We start from the raw sequence: 22100 nt of genomic DNA, 5'->3' as shown, positions 1-22100 counted from the left end.
GCTTCTTAAATGTGAATATTTTCTGGTTTCTTTGCTTCATATAATAAAGAAATGATTAAAACTTGTGAACATCATCATTACCAGGTTGATCAACATCTTATAACATTTTGTAGTCCACAGTTTCGGTCACTGTTGTGTCTATGGTTGTTTACGCTCATTCAAAATTCCATTCAAATTAAAGTAACTGCTTTAAAATAGCACTGTTCTAGAGTTAAGAATGGGACATTTTGAATAAACTGTTCCATTCGTTACTTCATTTGTTAATTTCTTTCCACTAAAATGAAGCAGTAAGCGTGTGGTTAAAGATGATACCCATCCTGAGTTACCGACAGATTAATTTAATGATGATCCACTGAAGCCGATAAATAAAAAATAAGTCAGTGTAGATGTGAATGATGGGTGAGAGGAAGGAGGAGGGAACACCTCCCCACCATGTGCTGACCCTCTCCAACTGAAGCCTAACTGGGGCGTCCACATGCATTCACACACACACACACACATATGTTGAGTGGCAGGAACATGTGAGCTCACTCACATGGGCTATTCTGGTCGGGGGGGAGGGAGTAAAGAGGGGGTGAAGCCGTGGGGAGCAGAGGCTCTTTTCTCTTTCTGCATGTGGCTGAGACAACGTGAGGAGCCGCTCATGACTTTCTCTTGTGTCGCGTAGACTCTTGTTGTGAGTGAGTGAGTGAGTGAGTGAGTGTGTGTGTGTGTGGCCAGAGCAGTGTGTTTTTTTATTCCCACTCCAGGCCGGAGAAGATGGGCTGCTGCTTCAGTAAAGAGCTCAACCCCGGCCCACAGGCTGAGACCAGCAGTTTATTACAGCCGGCGCTCCACCACGGGTCGACTGAGGTGACGGAGCAGGTCAGGCAACACGCCGCCACTCTGGCTAAACATGTGTCCCTACGAGAGGAGACTCCGTCCTCAAGGACACTTCACGAAGACAAGGGACGACGTCCAGGAGTGGAAGTTTGTGTTGACGACCAGAACGTCACTGTGCCGAGCGAGAGGGAGGAGGAGGAGGCTATTATTATCACAGCCGGCACAGATATACATTCAAACATGGACACAGAAGCAGGTGTGGTCCATGCGGCTGTGCTCGGCTGCGAACCCGCACCCTACATGGAGGTACTCACTCAGAATCCAGTCACACAGAAGGTGGTTGAGAACGCCAGGTCCTCCTGTGTCGGTCAGGAGCAGCACAGAGTGAGCAGGTGCGGCTCAGCTCTCACCAGGTTTCCTGATCCTGGACGCGTCACAGCGAGGGCAGAGCCAGAGGACGAGCCGACTCAGAGTCAGGGGATGGCGCGGCGGCAGGATTCTCGTGGAGCTGAGGACCACGAGGAGGACGAGGAGATCTACGTGGTCACCACGCTGTGTCAGGGTGTGGAAACGAGGACCCGCAGCTTCTACAGCATATGTTCCATCGACACAGCTGACCTTGAACACGATCCCAGTTACACCCAAACAGCTGGTGCAGAAACAGCTCTCTTCCTCTGCAGAGCAGCAGATCTGTCTTTAGGCCCCGGCCAGTCAAACGCAGAGGAATCTGGGGTCCACATATACGTCGTACAACCTAAAACCACCAGCTGCTCATGTGACGAAGAAGCAGACACTCCTGATCAGTCTCTGACCGTCCTGTCACATGATTCACTCACCTCACCTGGGCTTCCTCCTCCACAGCTGCCTGACCTTGTTCCTCACCCTGACCCTGAACCTGCTTCTCACCCTGAGCCTCTTTCTGGACCTGCTTCTCACCCTGTTCCTTACCTTGAACCTGTTTCTCACCCTGAACTTGTCCATGACCCTGATTCTGGACCTGTACGTGACCCTGAAGCTGAACTTTTTTCTGACCCTGAACATGACCTGCTGCCCACCTCCAGTCCTCAAACAGAAACTGAGGATCTGAATCACCTGGTGACTGTAAAGGCTGCAGAAGGATCCACAGATGAGAGGATGAGTGAAGCGATTGAGGAGGAGCAAAGAGGAGGAGAGGTTCATGTCACAGAGGAGCAGAGTGTGGACTTGGAGGCCCACAAACCTGCAAAGGGATTTTTTATGGACAAAGAGCACAAAGTGGTCAACCTCCAAAGTCCACAAGCCACGAAAGAGTCTCCTGAACTCATCACATCCTGTCAGAGCCTCAGCCCTTCAGAACTCAAACTGTTGCAGAGACAGCAGAGCAAGGTGGATTCAGCATCCCTGCAGAGCCGGTCTGTCCCCGTGAACATCTGCAGAAGCAGCAGTGATGAAGGTGTTGTCCACAGAGGCACAGAAGACACTGAGGTGTCGTCCATTTCCACCATCTCCACTGTGTCATCACTGCCCAGCCAAGTGGATTCCTTCTCCTGCCACACCAACCTCACTCCCACCTCAGGTTTACCCGAAACCCCTTCAGGTTTACCTGAAACCCCTTCAGGTTTACCTGAAACCGCATCAGGTTTACCCGAAACCGCATCAGGTTTACCCGAAACCGCATCAGGTTTACCCAAAACCGCATCAGGTTTACCCGAAACCACCTCAGGATTACCCGAGACCACATCAGGTTTACCCGAAATCACATCAGATTTACCCGAAATCACATCAGGTTTACCCGAAACCACATCAGATTTACCTGAAACCACATCACATTTACTTGAAACCACATCACATTTACTTGAAACCACATCAGAGAAATGTGATGTTAATTCAAACGATCCCACTTTTGAATTGAACAGCATTGAGACACAAAGTCAGGATTCAGAACTCCAGTTTCCTGAATCTGTTCAAGCTAATTCCAGCTTTTATGCAGGTGAGAAACAGACCTGTGAAGTGACGTCTGTCCAGGATGTGGTCCTGAGCGCAGGTGATGGACAGGAAGTTGGAAATCCAAGCTGTGAACTTGTAGAGGAACCTGATGTTTCAGTTTATTTAACTAAAAGTGGCCCAGATGTGTTATCAGCTTTAAGTCCAAGCTTCAATCTTCAGGATGTTGTTGAGTGTGAGAGTGAAAGTTGTCTCCTTCACTCTCCTTCTGCTGAAAGCAGCTCTCCTGTTGTCACTTCCTCCTCCTCCTCCTCCTCCTTGCTTCCTTCTTCGTCATCTCCTTGTGCATCTTTTGAGAAACATACTTCAGTGAGTAGAAGCAGCAAAATCCAGATTAAAGTAAATTCAGCAAAGTCTGAGTGTGTGGAGGAGGAAGAGGAAACGGCTTTCCAGCAGACTCAGACTGACCTCGTCTCCACGTCACATGAAAAGCATCTGTCCTTCTGTCCTCCATTGTCCTTTGAACCCACAGAAATATTGAACCGTCATGTCCACCAGGACAGAGCTGCAGAAACATCTTGTGTCTTGTCCACAGAGACTCAGAGTGAAGACGCTGAAGTTTGTGACATGTACACGACTCCGACTGTCTTCACCGGTGAAGGTGAAGGACCTGTGGGATTCGATGGTGAAGAGAACCTCTCCATGATCACGGTGGACCCCGGTCAGATCGACGTCTACGCCTCGCTCCCGTCTTACGAGATCCACTTCCAGGGTCATGCGGTCGCCGAGGAGGGAGAGGGTGAGGGAGGGATGAGGGAGATGGTGTCGGAGCTGCTGGGAGAAGACACTGACTTGTCCGTGTGCCGCCTCTACCCTCACCCATGGATCAGGCTGGGCCTGGAGGACGCCTGTGAGGAGTGGGCTCGGGGCGTGGTCGAGGCTGACGGTGCACCGGGGGATGGCGTGGAGCAGATCCCGGCCTCGGTGTCGGAGTTGCAGCCGTCCATGGCTCTGCTCGGAGCATTTCCCTACAGCACTGTGATGCCGCAGGGCTCGTGTGTGTGGGAGTGGCACACAGACTGTACTCAGTCTGTAAGTGGTCGCTCCAAACATGGCCAGATATTCTTTATTAAGTATTTTGATAATGGATGAATCAGTTGGAGTCTGATTTGTCAGTGTCTTAAATGTGAATATTTCTGGTTTCTTTGTTACACAAAACAAAGATATCCTTCAAACCAAACAAGCAACCGTTGTTTGGGCCATGAAATGTCTGAAAATGCGGAAATGTGTTTCTCAAACCTGGAAATGATGTTCTCAAATGTCTTGTTTTAAGATTTCTTTGTTATGTGGAGCAAAGACACCCGAAAATATTCACATTTAAGATGCTGAAATACCAGAAAGCACGTCCTAATTATTTAAAAAACAACACCTGACCATTTATTTAGTAATCGATTAATCATTGGAGTGCTTGAGTATTTTTTGCAAAACACATGCTCTGGCTGGTTTGTCCAAACAGGCTACTGTAAAACATGGCGGCACAAGATGGCTGCCTCCATAAAGAAAGGCCCTTAGCTAAAACTCTTATTCTAAGGCTGCGAATACCAAATAACTTTTAATTGTCAGTTAATCCTACACTTATACACAAACATACCTATTGGTAGTATGTTAAAATTTCTGCCTATAAATCCTGCTTAATTTTACACACTGGTCCTTTAAGTGTGTGTCGTCGTCAACATGGAAGATTTTTAATTCAGATCTGGGTTTTATAAAAATGAATGATATACCAAAGTCAAACAGCTTGGATTGTAGCTTGTGGGTTGTGAACTTGTGGTTCGTTTCTTTTTCGTGTCAGGAACCTGTTGCTGCTCCAAGCCTCAACCCGGACGCCGAGGTCTGGACCAGTCACGACTATAACGTGGACATCCATGGCTCTGCCTACCCTGAGGTTCAGCGGCCGTGGCTGCAGTTGAGCGACGCTGTGACCGACCCCGCAGGTGAGAGACGGACTAAACAGAAACAAACGTCTGTGAAGAAGAGTGCCATTTATGATTTGTTCTCAGGGTTCGTGTCAGAGTTCCGTCTGGAGGACATGGGTCTCGTCGAGGTCGTTGCCGATCCCACATCAGTGGAGTTTAAGATCCTGAGCGGTGAAGCACCTGTGGTCAACGGAGAGTCCACTCGTCCTCCTGTGACAGGTACCACCCTTGTCTAGTCTCCTCATAGACACACTGTGTTGTCTTATACTGTTGAAGTTGTGTTTTTCTGAAGGCAGTTTTTAGAAATCAGAGGAGCCAGTTAATGATAATTGATTCAGTTTTCTACTTTTCCTCCGTCTGATCAAATATAACTGTTAAAACATTTTTTTTCTGTCTTTTACTTGTATATTTTACTGTGAAGTTCTTTATGTGTAACAGGTGCTATGTAAGTTTAAATTTACTTTACTTTTCAATGAAAAACTAAATATATTTCCTCAAGTATCTTTAGAACAAAAGTTCTTGATTTGTAAGACATTTGGAGACATTTGCTGACCTTTGTCTTTTTCTTCCAGATGAAGTCAAAGAAGAGCTGAGGACAGTTTTGGAATCCTGCCTGAACAGGTCACATGTTTTACATGTTTTACACACAGACAGAATCAATACACACCCTTCACCAGCAGATGGAGCCTTTTTCTTTGTCTTTTATTGATTTTATGAGTTGACTTAACTGCAAATTACTGCAAATGTAAAACATGTGAAGTAGGTATATCACAGCTTTAAAATGACATTAACAGGTAACACAGGGATAATTTATTATTATTTTCTTTATCGATTCATGTGTAGATTATTTCCCCGATTAGTTGTTAACCTTTGATTCATTTAAACTTTATTTTATGCATGTTATTTTAAACATGAATATCAATAAATATGGACTAACTGTCTGTTTGGGGAACCTGTGACCCATCTGTGGATCCTGACCCAGTCTTTGGGAAACACTGCTGTAAAAAGCTTCTGCATCTAGTTAAATTTAATCTGACGTGGCTTCTTCTTACCTGATCGTGTGTGTGTCCACAGCGAGCAGCTCAGCAGTGACCTGTACCTCAAGTCTCAGATGGACAGTGACCAGTACGTCCCCATCTCAACCATCGCCAGCCTTGACAAGGTGAAGAACCTCTGCACGGACGTGGATGTCCTCTCCGACATCCTGAAATGTCAGTGTTTCTTGTTTCTCCGCGCCATAAAAATTTTTATTCATGGTTCAAAAAAAAACAAAAAAACGTCACTGAACGTGATACTCTGCGTCTCTGCAGTGCTTCCTCTGGTCCAGGTGGCGCCGTGTGGACAGAAGGTCCGGCCCACGCAGGGTCGATGTGTCCTCATCCTCCGTGAAATCCCCGACACCACACCACGTGAGGCAAGAGTCCACACAGTGCTAACTCCTCCCACACAGCACTAACTCCTCCCACTCACCATCATTTAAACTGTTCTCCAGCTGCCAGTTCTGTTGTTAAAGCAGATTTTAGACTGATAAAATCTACACCAGTTTAAGTCTATGGTGTCTTGTTCATGTTCACGTCTTTATCTCACTGTTACACAGACTTTTCCAACAGGAAACTGAAGTTTGTAAATCACTCACTCTCCCACACCAAACCCCATAGAGAAAATCAGTGATTTTAACATCACAGCACACAGGAGTTGTTGATCCACTGCTGAATCCATCACTAAGTTCACATGTATTACTTTGTCAATTCGGTTTTTGAAATCCTTTGTTCAGATTTACCCCAGTGACACAAAGTGACCACACGAGGCAGCAGACCAACAGCTCCTGTGTCCTTGCGAGCTAAAATCACTGATTCTCTCAATGGTGTTTGGTGTGGAAAAGACAGACTGTTGGAAAAGTCTGTCAACAGTGAGATGAGGTGTTGGAGTAAATGATTTGGTTGTGGATCAGTGGTAGAGTGGGCTGTCTTCCTACAAGAAGATTGGGGTTCAATCCCCACTCTCAGAGGGAGAAATAACATGTGTTCTATGAGCTTTGAGTCAATTAAAGTAAGTAAATCAGAGAAGTAATGAAGAAAAGGTGTGTTGAGTAAGTGTAACACACATCCCTGCATGTGATAGACGTAAACAACAAGTCATTTAACAGTATTATTGCACACACAGGAACTACAGAATTTTAATGAAGCGTATTCTCCAGTAGCTTGTGTCCCATTCGACTCAGACTGACATTATATTTGAGAACTTGCGTGCAGCTGTGAAAGGTCAGCAATGTACACGTGTGTCCGTGTGACCGACGTCTCTGTTGTGCAGGAGGTGGAGTCTCTCTTCCATGGAGACAATCTGCCCAAGTTCGTGAGCTGCGAGTTTGTAAATAACGACAACTGGTTCATCACCTTCAAATCTGAAGCTGACGCACAGCAGGTACAAACCTTTTATTTATTTATTTATTTATTTATGTGTATATATGATATGATATGTGTGTGTGTGTGTGTGTGTGTATATATACACATATGTGTGTATGTGTGTATGTGTGTATATATATATATATATATATATATCACAAATAATTATTAAAAACCAAAATTATTCAGACGGTGACGGTGTGTTCTTGTCCTCAGGTCTTTAAATATCTCAGAGAGGAGGTGCGTGTGTTTCAGGGGAAACCGTTGATGGTCAGGATCAAAGCAAAGACCATGACGGTTCCTTCGTACTCGCCCAAAAACGGCTACAGGTGCCCCCCGCTGGACCAGTGCAACAACAACTACGGCCTGTACTACACCAGGAACGACTACCAGCAGCCGTACTCGGCCCACATGACACGGGCTCAGGTGTACGACCTCACCGGTGACGTGTGGATGTCAGGATTCAAACACTCAGAGGTGAGTTGTGAGTTGTGAGACAAAGAAGTAAAAGCTGATATTTAGGTGGATGTCTCCCTTGTTCCTATTGTTTCATGTACGTAGACTACGCAAGACAAACGTGGAGTCTTCATCACTAGTGCTGTTGTGGACTCTCTCTCTTTTTGACCAAGATCCCAAACACAATCACTCGTCTACATGCAGAGAAATGAAAGTGGACGCCATCATGGGCGAAACATCTCTTCAATGACATTAGATTTGTGTGAATATTATCACTATAACACCTTTTTTTAAATTGAACCACAAACTGAAAATACACAAATTGCAAACAAAGTATCCATTTAATCATGGAAATTTATTGTGTTTTATTTGTTTGAAAAATACATTTCACTTGCTTCGACTCTTTTGCATTTGGGCTCCAAACTTGTTCTTTGCGCTCCCTGGGTTTTTGTTTGCGGTTCTGACCGTGGGTGGGGCTTATGAAGCAGCCTGCTGATTGGCTACTGAGTTTTGGAGCGACAGCTCAACGGACCGGAAGTCGACACAGGCTTGGAGTTGCTGTCCGTTTGGAACTCGTTCCATCAAGTTTTCCCAGCCGACAGTTACTCCGAGCCCGTGTCTAATTCCAGTTTGTAATTTCTGCATTTTTGTTTTGCTCAATTTATTCAAGTGTTGCTTGCTTCAAGAAAATTGTTTCTTATTCTAATTCCATCCTCTTACAAGTCGCCCTCCACATCTTAAACTGTTGGCACATTTGGTCCTTGAATTGGAGGGACTCGGTCCTGGAAAATCCTTGAACTCGATGGTTGCTGCTTCTGTATCCACAGCCTCTGACAGTGAGCGATCTGATGACCGGATTTCCAGGACCGTTCTTCAAACCCCGGAACCCTCACAGGCCCAGAAGAGGCTCCAGGTGGTCCAGCGCCGCAGACCGCCGTCACATCGCTCACAGTGACTCCTCGCCCGCAGCAGAGCAGACGCCGCCAGAGCGTCCCTCCACTCCGTCCAGGCCCGGCCGAGGTCGGTCGTGGAGCAACGCGCGCAGTCAGAGCCGAGGAGGGAGGGCGGAGCCTAACAAGCAGCCTGTGAACGGCTCGTCTGAGTGGGCAAGGTAGAGACGCGTCTCAGCTGAGGGTGACACGCCTTTAAAAACAACCAGACACAGAGAGGAGAGTAAAATCTGACATGGAGTTTCACGATTTACAACAGGACAAAATAAACCGGCAGGGTTTGATTATGTCTGTGTGTGTGATTATTACACACACATTGATAAAGTGTAATAATAAATCCTCACTCTCTGCTCTGAAGGAAAGGAAATGGTCAGAGGAGGAGAAACAACCCGAGATCAAGGGACAAATCTTCAGAGGACGCTCAGGTAAATAAACAAAGATCATCATTTTAACCTGTTTTACACTTAATACACTTCTATTTGTCTGTTTGTGATTCTAGATGAATAATCCTTCTGTCAGGCTGTGCAATGCTGCCCCCTACAGTTTAAAGTCCTTGATTTTCACCACTTCTTCTTCTAATAAATTCTGTGCATTGACTTTGTATATGATGACATCACACTGTGTGTGTGTGTGGTCAGTCTCCTCCCCGTCAGCCGTCTCCTCCTCTTGAGCTCGGGCTGACCAGTTTCCCTCCTCTTTGCGCCGCAAATGCTGCCATAGCAACCGAACTCACAGTGAACGACAGCAGCAAGGTAACCAACACACACACACACACACACACACACACACACACACACTCACATACACACACATACTGCTCTAACGACTCACCTGTCTTCATCATCACAGGGTCCAGTGAAGAGCAGCAGCTCCTGTCAATCATCGTCCACACCTTCACAGGAAGCACAGAGCGACTCACAGCTGTAAGTGTCGTTTACCAAACACCACCAGGGGGCGATGTCAGTAAAAATTTTCCTGCGGAGTTTCAGCTCCTTACTTTATGTTCACATTCAGAGGAGAACGAACAAGAGGGAGTCGTTTGACCTCACTGTTGTCTCATCTGTCTTTGAATGTCACGTTTTCAGCTTCTCTCTGTCTTCTGTCATATTTTCCCATGTTGTCACAGCGCCACCTCTGGTCAGAGCTGTGTGTTCTGTCGTGTTTTTCATTTTTACCACCCGTGAGAACAGATAAGTGATAAAAAAAACTTTTTCAGTGTCTAGACTGAATCTGAGCAGTGTGTGGACAAAGTGGAGGCTGAGTAGTTATAATTTTAAAAGTCATGGAGACACGTGAGCGACACCACACACGCCACACGGCCTAATGTCCTGCTCGTCTCCATAGGAACGTGGAGGAGTGTTCAGAGACGACCAGCGAGGCCAAAGCCTCTCAGCAAACACACCATCCAGTCACAGTAAGAGAACATTCACATACACACACACACAGTCACACGCACTCAAATCGGAAGTTTTAAATCCCTCTGCTGTCGTCTTCTCTGATTGGACAGGAAGTCAAAAAGCTAAGCTACGCTCAAATCTGCCAGAAAGCACCAGCGTCGTCCAGTGACCCGGCCCCCCCTGCTGACCACGCCTCCTCAGAGGCGGGGTCGACATAACCAGCCCGAGCCACACCTCCGGTCCCAGCTCTGTTACCACAGTGACCAGAAAAGATGGGGATTTGTTTTGTTTTGTTGTAAAAACGTATGATTGTAGGTATGAGTGTGAAACTCCGCCCATGCTGAGCACCGAGGGGGCGGGGCTGTTAACGCCCGCTGCCATCTGACATTTTGGGTCGGCGTGGATCCTGAAGTGTGTTGACTTTGTTTTAAAATGGAAACAGGAAAGGAGCGTGTTTGTCTGTCTGTGGTTGAGTTATTTCAGGGCTAGGTTCCATTTAGTTTTTGTCTGGTTTTGCTGACGAACACCGACGCTTCTTTCTTTCTTTGTTTCCTCACCTGTTTGTGTGTGTGTCAGTGTGTGTGTGTTGGTTGTTTTAATTTCCACACGTTTGTGTCATGGTTTGGTCCACAGGGGGGCGCTGTGGGCGTTTTTTTCTCGTTAAATGTGACTCAGTTTGTTTGATTTCAGATCACACCTTTGTATCTGTGTCAGGAATTCAAATTTAAATTAAAAAAAGAAAAAAGAGAGTATGTTGAGTTTGACAAAAGCACTGAATACCAAACCTTTATTTGTGCATGATTTTTTCATTTTTATTTATTTATTTATTTCCTTTTAGAATTTAAAGTGATAGATCAGGTTTTGTGTGTTAGACACTGAAAACATGACTGCCTAAACAAATATACAGCAGTAATGACACGTTCATATCTTTATAATCCACTCACTCTCCCACATTAAAGTCCATAGAGAAAATCAGTGATTTTAGCTCAAGGGGACACAGGAGCTGCTGGTCTACTGCTGCTTGTGTGGTCACTTTGTGTCACTGTGATAAATCTGAAAGCTGTATTTCAAACACAGAATTTTACAGAATAAGACATTTGAACTTAGTGATGGAGGCAGCAGTGAATCAACGACTCCTGTGTGCTGCGATGTTAAATCGCTGATTTTCTTTATGGGCTTTGGTGTGGGAGAGTGAGTGGTTTACAAACTTAAATTTCCAGTCAGAAAACTCTAATGTCTAATGTTGATAAAAAATGACAAACATTCCTGAGATATTTGAGACGAGGAAAAGATGCCGTATGTTTCTGTGCCGTCAGCACTTTGAAAAACCTGTCCCTTTTTATTTACTTTGCCTAGAAGTGCTTTTTTGTGTGGTTAAAGCTTTAGTCTCACCCTGTTTGTCGTGGACGTAAAAGAACTTGAATTGATCGATTGATTTATTGACTGTGTTGAGTAACCAATGTTCTTCTGTTTAACAAGATTTTTAAATGTGGAAGCTGTTGCCATGGAGACGCAGCAGCGGCAGTAGTTCAGGCACGTGTTTCTTTGTACAGATGTACATAATATTGAGAGATTATTAAATAAGTGCCTTTGAAGTTGATCATGTTGTGTGTGTGTTTCTCCTCACACACACAGAGCAGGATCAGTTTGGCTGCAGTTCCTCCTCTGACCAGCAGGTGGCGGTGGAGCGATACTGTAGCAGTCAAGAGTCCATTACGTGGCCTCTGCACTTGTTTACACTGAGGATGATGTGATTCTCGGAGGCTAATGAATGGGCCGAATAAAACTAATGAAATCCAGTTTATTATCACGAAGACAAATGAAGCCTTGCACGTTTGTCTCTGCCACATTAGACCATTTCACTCGCCACTTCATTAAAGGCTCCTTGACCTTCAGTTAAGTATCCATAAAGAATCACCCTCGTTAAGAAGCTGCAGCTCATCAGCCTTTAACATGAACATAATTCTATTTTGTTAGTTACAAAACGAATCTACGACTGCACCGAACAAAGCCATGCATGTCTGGGTGTGGATGACCCACATTTCTAGTTTAAACATAATAGCTGCATTCGTAGTTTATTTACCTTACTGATAATCAAGAAAACAATGAACAAATGAATGGATGAGTTGCTTGGTCCATAAAGTGTTAGAAAACTCAAAAACACTGTCAAAGAATCTAAAAGATTTCCATTTAAGCATCTGAAATCACTGAAATATTCAAACAATCAATAAATTGTAACAGCCATACATTCAAATTAGTTATATTAATAACTCTGGTTTATCTGGTTTTTATCAGTTTATCTGGTTTTATTTTTTCTTCACTTTAGAAAGAAAAACAAAATCATCCATATCTTTCATTTTACCTGGTCTACTGTCACTTTTTTCTGGGTGTAGTTTTGCCCCCATAGATTTGTACCACACCTTCATATCTTTGCATGTAAAAGTTCATGAATAAATTAACAACATTCAGCATTAATGTGCAGTAACTTTTGGATGACATATTCTCTCTGCACCAGCACCACCGCCATTCAGGTGAGTCTATTTCATTTTCACATTTTCTTGGAATGAAAAAATTCTCTCATAAAATAAAAAATTTGGCTGATCATTAAATGCATGGCTTGTTTATTTTCTTGCTGAAGACAGTAAAAGAAGTGTAACATCTTGTTACAAATATTTGGGAAATAATAAAAACATTAATACTGAGGACCCAAAATGCCAAAAGTGAATAACAAAACTGATATCTGTGGTTTTGAATTCTGGAAAATAACAGTATACTGAATAATACATGTTTGTAGAGTTAAAATGTGACATTTTTATCAAATCCCAGTGTGTTGAATGTGGATACAATTAGTTTATGTTGGCATAAATTAAAGACTAAATACATTTACTTGCTTGTTTATACATGTAAAGTTACCTAATTGTTGTTTAGATTTAGACAAGCTTTTTTCGGCGGCTGCCATTTTGGACCACCATGTTTTCACAGTAAGCTAAACCTGTTTTAATCTTTTTTGCGGACTCAATTTAACCTGTAAACGATGTTACATTTAAAAAAGAGTGTGCCTTTATGTCACACTTGTATTTTCAGAGACAGTAATTGACCCTATGGCAAAAACTGCCACACACCAAATCCCATTGAAAAAAATCTGTGATAGTGGGGACACAGGAGCTGCTGGTCTGCTGCCTGTGGTCAGATTTTGTCCCTGAGGTGAATCTGAAGGAAGGATTTCAATTTGACTAAATAAAACATTTGAAGTTACTGATGGAGGCAGCAGTGGATCAACAACTCCTGTGTGCTGTGATGTTAAAAACACTGCTTTTCTTTATGGGGTTTGGTGTGGGTTTTTCGGCGGCCGCCATTTTGGACCACCGTGTTTTCACAGTTTTTATGCTGACTCAACTTTACCAATAAACAATGCAAATTTACTTTTAAACGGTGCCTTTAAGTCCACATTTTGTATTTTCAGAGACAATAATTGGTCTTTAATCTTACAACCAAAACTGAAGGATGTATGTGTTTATTAAACAGGTGTGGTCGCGTCAGTGCACTCTGTCAAAGGTGTGGTTGCTCGCTGCGCCCTCTGTCTGTGATGACCGGCACTGCCGCCTCCCTCCTCTTCCTCCCCCCACCTCCCCTTAGCCGCTGTAGAGGCGTCACGTGACACAAGCGGCGAGAGAAGCAGCAAACGGCTCCGAGCCTCATCATCACCACCATCATCATCATCACTTCCACCGCCAGCAGCAGCAGCAGCACCGCGGCAGCGCAGATACCGATACACCGGAGCGGATTCACGGAGCCGGGGCCGAGCCATGGCGGGCTCCCGCTAACAGCAGCTCCGCGGTTTCCCTCTTTGTTCTCCCTCCACGTCCCGTCGTCTCTTACGCGCCTCCGCTGAGGAGGGGCCGCCGAGGAGAAGCAGGAGGAAGAGGAGGAGGAAGAGGAGGAGGCGGCAGGAGCAGCAGCTGCAGCAGCAGCGGTTTGAGGTGTTTTTGAGTGCGGAATGGCGGACCGAGAGGCGTCGCCGATACCGCTGGAGATCCGAGCCCGACTGGCGGAGCTGGAGCTGGAGCTGTCAGAGGGTAAGAAGACCTTCTAATCCTCCTCTTCTTCTTTCCTCCTCCTCTTCCTCTTTCTTTTCCCGTTATCTCACAATCACCATCATCATCATCATCATCATCACACCTTCCACACTTACTAACGGAATCTAGCCGTTCATTCCTGCGGCCCCCTCCTCCTCCTCCTCCCATCCAGATGTTTGTCTGCCGGAGCAGGGACCGGCCTGCTCAACTCTGTGAGGCCGGGAGAGGGTGAGGGCAGAGCGGGGACACACTGCAGGATCGGGCCGCTGCTCTTTGTCTCTGTGTTTGAAAATAAACAAACCGTGTTTTTGCTTTTTTTCGCCGGTGCACGAGCGAAAAACGAGAAGCAGTTTGACCTTGAGATGTTGACATAATCATACCTGTGTGTGTGTGTGTGTGTGCGTGCGTGCGTGTGTGTGCGTGCGTGCGTGTGTGTGCGCGCGTGCGTGCATCGCAATGCTATGACTATACATACATACACACACACACACATACATACAGGCAGAGGGGCGCAGTTCTGTCTTTTAAAGCCCGGGATTGTAGCCCCTTCCTCGGTGTGTTGGGGCCTGCAGAGCCACTGAGGATGAGGAGGATGCTTCCTCCTGCTTCCTCTCCATACACGGATGCAGCAAACACACACACACACACACACACACACACAATCACAGCAGTCCACCCTGCTGTTATTTCCATCCACCTCTCACACTAACATTCTGCCTTATGTAATGGGAGGACATATTTTATTAATGCAAGCATGTGGAGGCCGCCCTTCTTTCTTTTCTGTGAAATGTCCCTTTATTGTGTTTTTAAAGTGATAGTTCAGGATTTATGGCTTTATGGAGAGAAAAAAATAATTTTAGACATTTAACATAAGAAGACTTTATAATAATCTACCCCAGATTAAGAACAGACTTTTTCCAACAGTAAAGTGAAGTTTTTTTGTCGCTGTTTAAACTCAATCACTCTCCTGCACCAAACTCCATTGTAAAAATCAGTGATTTTACATCACAGGACTCAGGAGTTGTTGATCCAATGCTGCCTCTGTCATTATGTTCAAATGTGTTATATTGCGACATCTGGTTTAAAATCCTTTGTCCAGATTTAACTCAGTGACACAAACTGATCTCACGAGGCAGCAGTAGACCAGCAGCTCCTGTGTCCCAGCAAGCTAAAATCACTGATTTTCTCTATGGGCTTTGGTATGGGTGAGTGAGTGGTTTACAAACTTCAGTTTCCTGTTGAAAAAGTCTGTCTAACTGTCTGTTTGTGTCATTGAGGTTAATCTGAAGGAAGGATTTTAAATGCCGAAGTGACAAAATAACATATCTGAATTTAGTGATGGAGACAGCAGTGGATCAACAACTCCTGTGTGCTGGGATGTTAAAATCACTGATTTTCTCTATGGGATTTGGTGTGGGAGAGTGAGTGGTTTACAAACTTCTGTTTCCGGTTGAAAAAGTCAGTCTCACAGTGAGATAAAGACGTGAACATGTTTGGTAAGATATCACAGACTTAAACTGATGTAGATTTTATCAGGTTGTGTCTAAAATCTGCTGTTTTTCAGTGAACTGTCTCTTTATTGTCTGCTCTGGTTCTGTCACGCTGCAAACTCTGCAGTGAAACTTGATTTATTGTAACCTGCAGTAATAAAACAGGATCTGTAAAGCGATATAGAACAGATATGGAACATGATTTAGCTCGCAAATGATTTTATATCTACATATTAGGTTAGTGAAAATTCAATATTGTGGTTATACTGACTAAACTAATTGCGATAATCATCATAATTACATCTTAATAAATGAGTACAAATAGTTTGTTCTTTGAAAAAAAAAAAGATTTGTCAACAAAACAGGCGGAGCTTTGTGTCCGAGCCACGTTTTTGTGATCTGATTACACCAATTGAAGTAATCTGAATACATGCCACAGAATAATCTGATTTTGTATACTTAAAATAACTGAATTAGATACGCACAAAATAATCTCATTAAACCTCTGAATTAATCTCATTACAAAAAAATAGTCGGACTTTAACTGCCTCAGTAATCTGTTTTCATCCAGCAAGATGATCTGAACACAAGCACCAAGTGAAGTAATCTGAATATAGTCCACTGAAGTAATCTGATTACTGTGATTGTGGATGAAGGTGTTTCTTTTCTTGTTGCTGTTACAGTGCAGTGATTTTCTGTTTCTCACAGTACGTGCACAGATTTTTTTTGCCTTCAAGGAAGCGATTTTTGTGTCATTTTTATTTATTTGTTCAGGTTTTTGTGCACCAAAAAAAATTCAATTCCAGCGTCCTTTGAGAGTGTGATGATTGATCTGAACTCTGTTTTGTTGCAGTGGCCCTTTAAAGATAGTTTTTCATTCTCGTAGCCCGAGTCAGAGAAGGTTCCTCCTGTTTTGTACTCCATAAATGATTCATTCATTCATTTCCGTGAGAATGAATCATTGAACACCATGCACGCTCGTTGAATGAAAACATTTAAAAGTAAAACTCAATAAAAAAAACTGAAACCAAGCTGAGGCGACAGTTTTCCCTCATGTGCTGCGTGATGTTGCCCCACTGCTCCACCGCGACTCCACCAGATTATTAGATTATCTGTGGAGAAATCAGTTGAGCTCTGACAGATTTAATCTCATCGTCACTGCTGTTTTGTCAGCCTCTCTTGTTGGGTTGAGATTTGGAAGCTTTTGGTCACGTGACGCTCTACTGCGAGGGGTCAGCAGAGGTCACAGTCTCCAGCGCCTGAGACGTTCAGTAGTAGGGGACATATTTTTGTCTTTACTGATCACTAATCCCGTAATAACTATTCATCTCAATGTAAATTAAATTAATCTGAGAGACTAGATTAGGTTTGACCAATCACAGTTCAGTTCAGAGAGAAAGAGCGCCTCCCTTTTTCCATGACTACTCAATGAATATTGCAATATTTTGCGTGGCAATATTATATCACTTTTGAGACGTATTGATTTTTTTTTTAGTGTATAATTTTTTTACTGATGTTACAAGTAAACGTTAAACTTTTTGTGGATTAGCATAAAAAATTGCAACGTGGTGCAAATCCACATAATGTTTATTTGTAACATCAGTTAAAATGATTATATGCTAAAAAAAACCCCCGATACTTGGATTCTCAAAAGCTGAAAAACTGAAAAAACATGAGAGTTCACTCCAACAAATAAATTAACATATTATCATAATTAGTGAATAATCAATAATGTGAAAAGAAAAGAATGTTTGGTGTCCATCCTAATCTAATCTGATGAAACTTTTTTTAATCCCTGTGGAACAACGTTTGTGTCAGTTTGAGACGAGCACTGACGTTCGAATCCGCCCAATAATCAATAAAACTGGACGTGAGGCGTCTCCTGGGAAGTGAACAGTGACAGCTTGTTGAGCAGCGAGCGTTGGTGTGTTATGAAAACACAGCAGCTGTCAGTCATCCACGGAGTGACGCGAGTCCTGAGAAGCCGGTGCCAGCGCGGCGGCGTCTGTCAATATCATGGTTATTTTTTTACACCACGACTTTGCTCTGAAGCATCGCAAAATATGATTCAAACAAGTGATTCTCATAGAAATGAACCAAATAAGAACAAGCATCCTCTCCTTTTCCTGCTCTTCCTCACATATTCTTCACACACTGGTTTAATGAGATTAGATTAAGATGGCATGAGAAATTAATTTTCATAAATTTGTTTCATTGTCATCAGTTCACTTTTTTCCTTAATCTTTGTTCACAAACTTGTATCCTAAAGTTTGAAAGGTTCTCAGTTCTTCTCTGTTCCAGTGTCTTCGTCTCTGTCTTGGTTGAATTCAGACTCAGACTGAGAGACTCTGTTTCTTCTGCTGTTACATGAATGTACCTTTACCTTTTATGGAGATGAAAAGCCTTTAATCTTCTGTTCTTTTCTTTCATCATCTCTGTCAGAGCGAGGTTGTTGGTGCTAGTTGTGTAGGTCGGCTGGTTGTTTGCTATTGCTGGTTTGGTAGGAAGGTTGGTAGGTAGGTACATAGATTGGTGCATGGGTAGGTAGGAGGGTTGGAAAGTGGGGAGGTAGTTTGGTAGGTTGCTAGTTTGGTACGTAGGTAGTCAGGTTGATAGGTTGGTTGGTATGTATGTTGGCCGGTAGATTGCTAGTAGGTTTGGAGGTAGAGTGGTAGGTTGCTAGTTTGGTAGGCAGGTACATGGGTTGGTGGGTGGGTGGGTAGGTTGCTAGTTTGTTATGTAAATAGGCAACTTTGTAGGCTAATTATAATGATGCATTTTATTTGAAGTGCCTTTTCAACACTCAAGAACACTGTGCAAAACAAACAACAATAAAAAACAGAAACAGGACGACAGGAAACAGAACAATGGAGTGTGATTACAGAGACTAAGCTAATTTGAACAAGTGAGTTTTGAGTCTGGATTTGAAAAAGTGAAGAGAGTCACATGGATTCTGGTGGGAGTGAGTTCCAGCCGCTCTGCTCCCCATGTTTCGCAGGTAGGTTACTATTGCTAGTTTGGTAGGTAGAGTTGTAGGTTGCTAGTTTCATACATAGGTGGGCAGGTTGGTAGTTTGGTTGGTAGGTTGGCTGGTAGTTTGCTATTGATAAAAATCTGACCAAGAATATAACACAACAACGTGTTCACAAACGTCAACAACACAAACGGATAATATGCAACTGTCACACACAACAAATAATTAAAGAACCAACCCAGGATCAAAGACGAAACCAGTTTCTAAAAATGGAATCTGCAACAAATTAGAAGCACCTTTAACTCGTCCACAGAGATCAGTTCAGACATCATCACTCTGTCAGTGAATCCATGAGGACCGAGCAGAATATTTAAAAGCTTTTTAAAAGCTGCTTCTCTTCTCACTCTCGGGACCATCGTGTGGAGAAAACTCTGTGAGCGAAGGACGTATTGATTTTGTGTTGGGTTTTTTTCTCCTCCTCTCCACATGTAGGTCGACAGATGAGGAGGAACCGCGCCGAGAATAGTTTTATATAAAAAGATGAACTTGCGTATGTACAGAGGAAACAGTGATGTGTGGGATTTCTACAGCCACTAACAAAACACAATCATCACAATCCCACAGAGAGTAAAACAGCAGCATCTTCCTGGTGTTTCAGATGTTCCATCAAAGCTGTGAGACTCTGAAAATAAAACCCAGAATAAGCACGAATAATTAAAGCTGTTTCATATTTCACAAACTCTTACTTCTCTGGGGGGAGGGGTCACGCATGTGAGAAGCTGGACGCCAGTTACCATGGCAACTGTCACAGCTTCCTCTGAACAGAAATAAAAGTTGACTTTCTCAGAGACGAGATGATATGAAACGTCCATGGTAACCACTCGGCTTTTTTTAGTCCTGTCAAAATCGAAAAAGTTAAATCGAGAATGTTTAAAATGATCTGAAGGTGATAAAGAACCGTGGTCTCCATGGAGACGGTTACCACATGAGTCTCAGCGCGAGACAGAATGTCCACCAGAATAAATCAGGTGTGTGATGACACATTTTCTAATCTGATTAGGATTGTTTAAAATTGTCTAAATCTGAACATAAAATCCTGTTGTCATGACAACTTGACCACCAGGGCTCCAGGTTTTTCTTTTACTGACCAAAATATCCAATTCTTTTCTATAAAAATAAAAGCTTTTGAATTTCCTACGTAGTTTTAGGTGTGAATTCCACCGGTGACACAAATTCAATATATATAATATAAAACATATATATAAAAAGTGTGTAAAGGAACTTTTTTCTCAGAATTAAAATAAGTCATAGATATAAATGATTAAATGATTAAAAGACATAAAGGTCTTTAAAAACAACTGGTTCCCAGTGAAGATCGTTTGGTGACTTATTGCTGTTTAGAGCTGCAACGATTCTTTGTTTAATCAGTTATTAATCATTCATTACCAAATTTATTGTTTTTGAGTGTTTTTTATGAATTAAGTTAAGTTTCTTTGATCTTTCAGCTTTTTAGTGTGAGTAATATAAGTACTCAAAGTAATCAAGAAATAATCGACATATTAATTATGATAATATCTATGTTCTGTTGTTATTCTAAAAAAAGCAGTTTGTCACCTTTTGAAAGTACTAAAATAATAAAGTCATTATTTTCTTGACTTTTACAATAAAAGGGCAGAAATAAAGTGAAATATTTTATTTTCTCACCAAATTTAACGACAAAACAAGAAAATAATCAGTGATAAAAAGAAATGATCGGAGCCTTGGCATCTGAAAGTAGATTTGGTTTCCATGGTGTTGGTTTTGTGGGTGGACTGAGACAAAAGGATGGAGAGATCAAATAAAATAAAAATGTGAAGCAAGTTTTTGAACGTAATTTTCCCAGGAAAAAACACAATCGATGGTTTCTAGTTTTTATCCAGTTGTTTTGTGAACCGTTTTTTTTTTTCATGCACATTTAAAGGTAATGAAGTGATTTAACATTTAATCGCTGAGTAATTTGATGATTGATCACTTGGTTAATATTTTTTCACCATTTTCTGGACCAAATTTGAGATTTACATCACTATTGTGATATTCATTGAGTAGTCATGGACAAAGGGAGGCGCTGTTTCTCTCTGAACTGAACTGAACTGTGATTGGTCAAACCTAATCTAGTCTCTCAGATTAATTTAATTTACATTGAGATGAAAAGTTATTACGGGATTAGTGATCGGTTTAAATTTAAGCAACAAAACAGGATCTTCTGACACACAGTTATTGATTTATTAAGTTTAATATTAATGTGGTTATCACATGTGGAGGTGAAAACATGCCGAATTATAGCGAGAATCCTAATTTATAACCATAATCTAAAGAAACATCCACAGTAAATGTCAGTTTTTCTTAATCGTGGATATGTGAGTCACAGCACAGAGGAGACGACAGAAGGAAAAGTGACCAGGATGTGAAACTGCAGCAGAATCACAGCACAGATTGATGCAGGTCACTGTGGGACATGTAAGAAATGACTAAGTGATGCAGGCTGAGGAGAAATCTGCTCTTTACTAATTATAACATCACAGATGAAGCTGCATTTTTTAACATCATATAATAATAATTATAATGTGTGAGCTTTGGTACAGATTTGACATTATCTTGACTCACACACCTTAGTCACATTCAGATCTTTGTCTTAAGTGTAAAAAAAAAAAACCTCAATGATCAAGAAAATAAAAAATAAATCTGGGGTTTTCAGATTTAGATTTACTTTTAAGCAACTATAGTCCTATTCCTTTAGCTATAAGCAACTAGTCATAGGCAACAAGATATAGGCTACTAACTGTGTTGAAGTGGCTATAGGCAACTAGTTACTTTCAAGTAGCTATCATCATTAGGCTATAAGCACTTGCTCTTCAATTCACTGTAAAATCACTGTATTCAACCAGCTAAAACTAGCTTTATTCAACTAGCTATAGTCTGCCAGCTGTTGTCACTAGCTACAGGAAACTAGCTATATTCAACTAGCTGTATTCAACCAGCTAAAACTTGCTTTTTCTTACTAGCTATAGGCGACCAGCTATTGTCATCTAGTTTTAGGAAAACAGCTATATTCAACTAGCTGTATTGAACTTGCTAAACAAGCTATATTCAACTAGGTATTGTCAGCCAGCTGTTGTGACTAGCTACAGGAAACTAGCTAAATTCAACTCGCTGTATTGAACTTGCTAAAATTAACTACAGTCAACTAGCTATAGTCATTGGCTCAGTGGTTAAGACCGGTACCCTGTGTGCAAAAGACGTCATGATCGCAATTCAACTCCACCCCTGGCAGGTTGTACTCAATTCCCTTGTAAGTCGCTTTGGATAAAAGTGTCTGCTAAATGACATGTAATGTAATGTAATATACAAAATTTGCTATTCAACTAGCCACAGACAGCTTACTGTATTCAGCTAGCTAGCTACAGCTTCCGGTACTTGTGTTAGTTACATGTATAGTTGCTGTAGTTAATAGCTGAAGATAATTTGACTAGTATGACTGAGAACCTTGGCAGACTGAACATCATTGTTGAGATATTTTTATTGGTTTTCACTCAGGAAAAAACGAAATATTCACTTTGATTATTCAATATTGTGAGAAACTGAGAATCTCCCCTTT

At 42.5% G+C, this 22100-nt stretch overlaps 2 protein-coding genes across 4 annotated transcripts in view; both read left to right on the top strand.

The window, feature by feature from the left end:
- The first annotated feature begins 759 nt into the window (after positions 1-759).
- LOC122769228 lies at positions 760-10912 on the top strand. The gene is made up of 14 exons (XM_044025606.1): positions 760-3837; positions 4598-4739; positions 4806-4940; positions 5294-5342; positions 5796-5932; positions 6032-6135; positions 7032-7142; positions 7340-7600; positions 8407-8690; positions 8888-8954; positions 9168-9281; positions 9379-9452; positions 9874-9943; positions 10037-10912. Exons 1-14 carry the CDS (start codon positions 760-762, stop codon positions 10142-10144), a joined length of 4734 nt encoding a protein of 1577 aa, XP_043881541.1. The 3' UTR covers positions 10145-10912.
- A 2662-nt stretch (positions 10913-13574) lies between these two features.
- Positions 13575-22100, top strand: part of LOC122769211 (disco-interacting protein 2 homolog C-like) — a 40547-nt gene continuing 32021 nt past the window's right edge. For all 3 annotated transcript variants that reach the window (XM_044025592.1, XM_044025585.1, XM_044025576.1), the window contains exon 1: positions 13575-14002. In XM_044025592.1, coding sequence (XP_043881527.1) covers positions 13924-14002 — 79 coding nt within the window. In that variant the 5' untranslated portion in view covers positions 13575-13923. The remainder of the gene's footprint in view (positions 14003-22100) is intronic.

This window comes from Solea senegalensis, linkage group LG1 (genome assembly GCF_019176455.1).
Source record: "Solea senegalensis isolate Sse05_10M linkage group LG1, IFAPA_SoseM_1, whole genome shotgun sequence".
Classification (NCBI taxonomy): Eukaryota; Metazoa; Chordata; class Actinopteri; order Pleuronectiformes; family Soleidae; genus Solea; species Solea senegalensis.
Note: the sequence above shows the minus strand (reverse complement) of the source record. Positions and strands in the feature narration are given on the sequence as shown.

Coding starts and splice junctions, on each gene's coding strand:
- LOC122769228 (XM_044025606.1), top strand. CDS start 760: ATGGGCTGCTGCTTCAGTAAAGAGCTCAACCCCGGCCCACAGGCTGAG. Junction 8,691..8,887: donor GGCTCGTCTGAGTGGGCAAG/GTAGAGACGCGT, acceptor TCTGCTCTGAAG/GAAAGGAAATGGTCAGAGGA. Junction 8,955..9,167: donor AATCTTCAGAGGACGCTCAG/GTAAATAAACAA, acceptor GTGTGTGGTCAG/TCTCCTCCCCGTCAGCCGTC.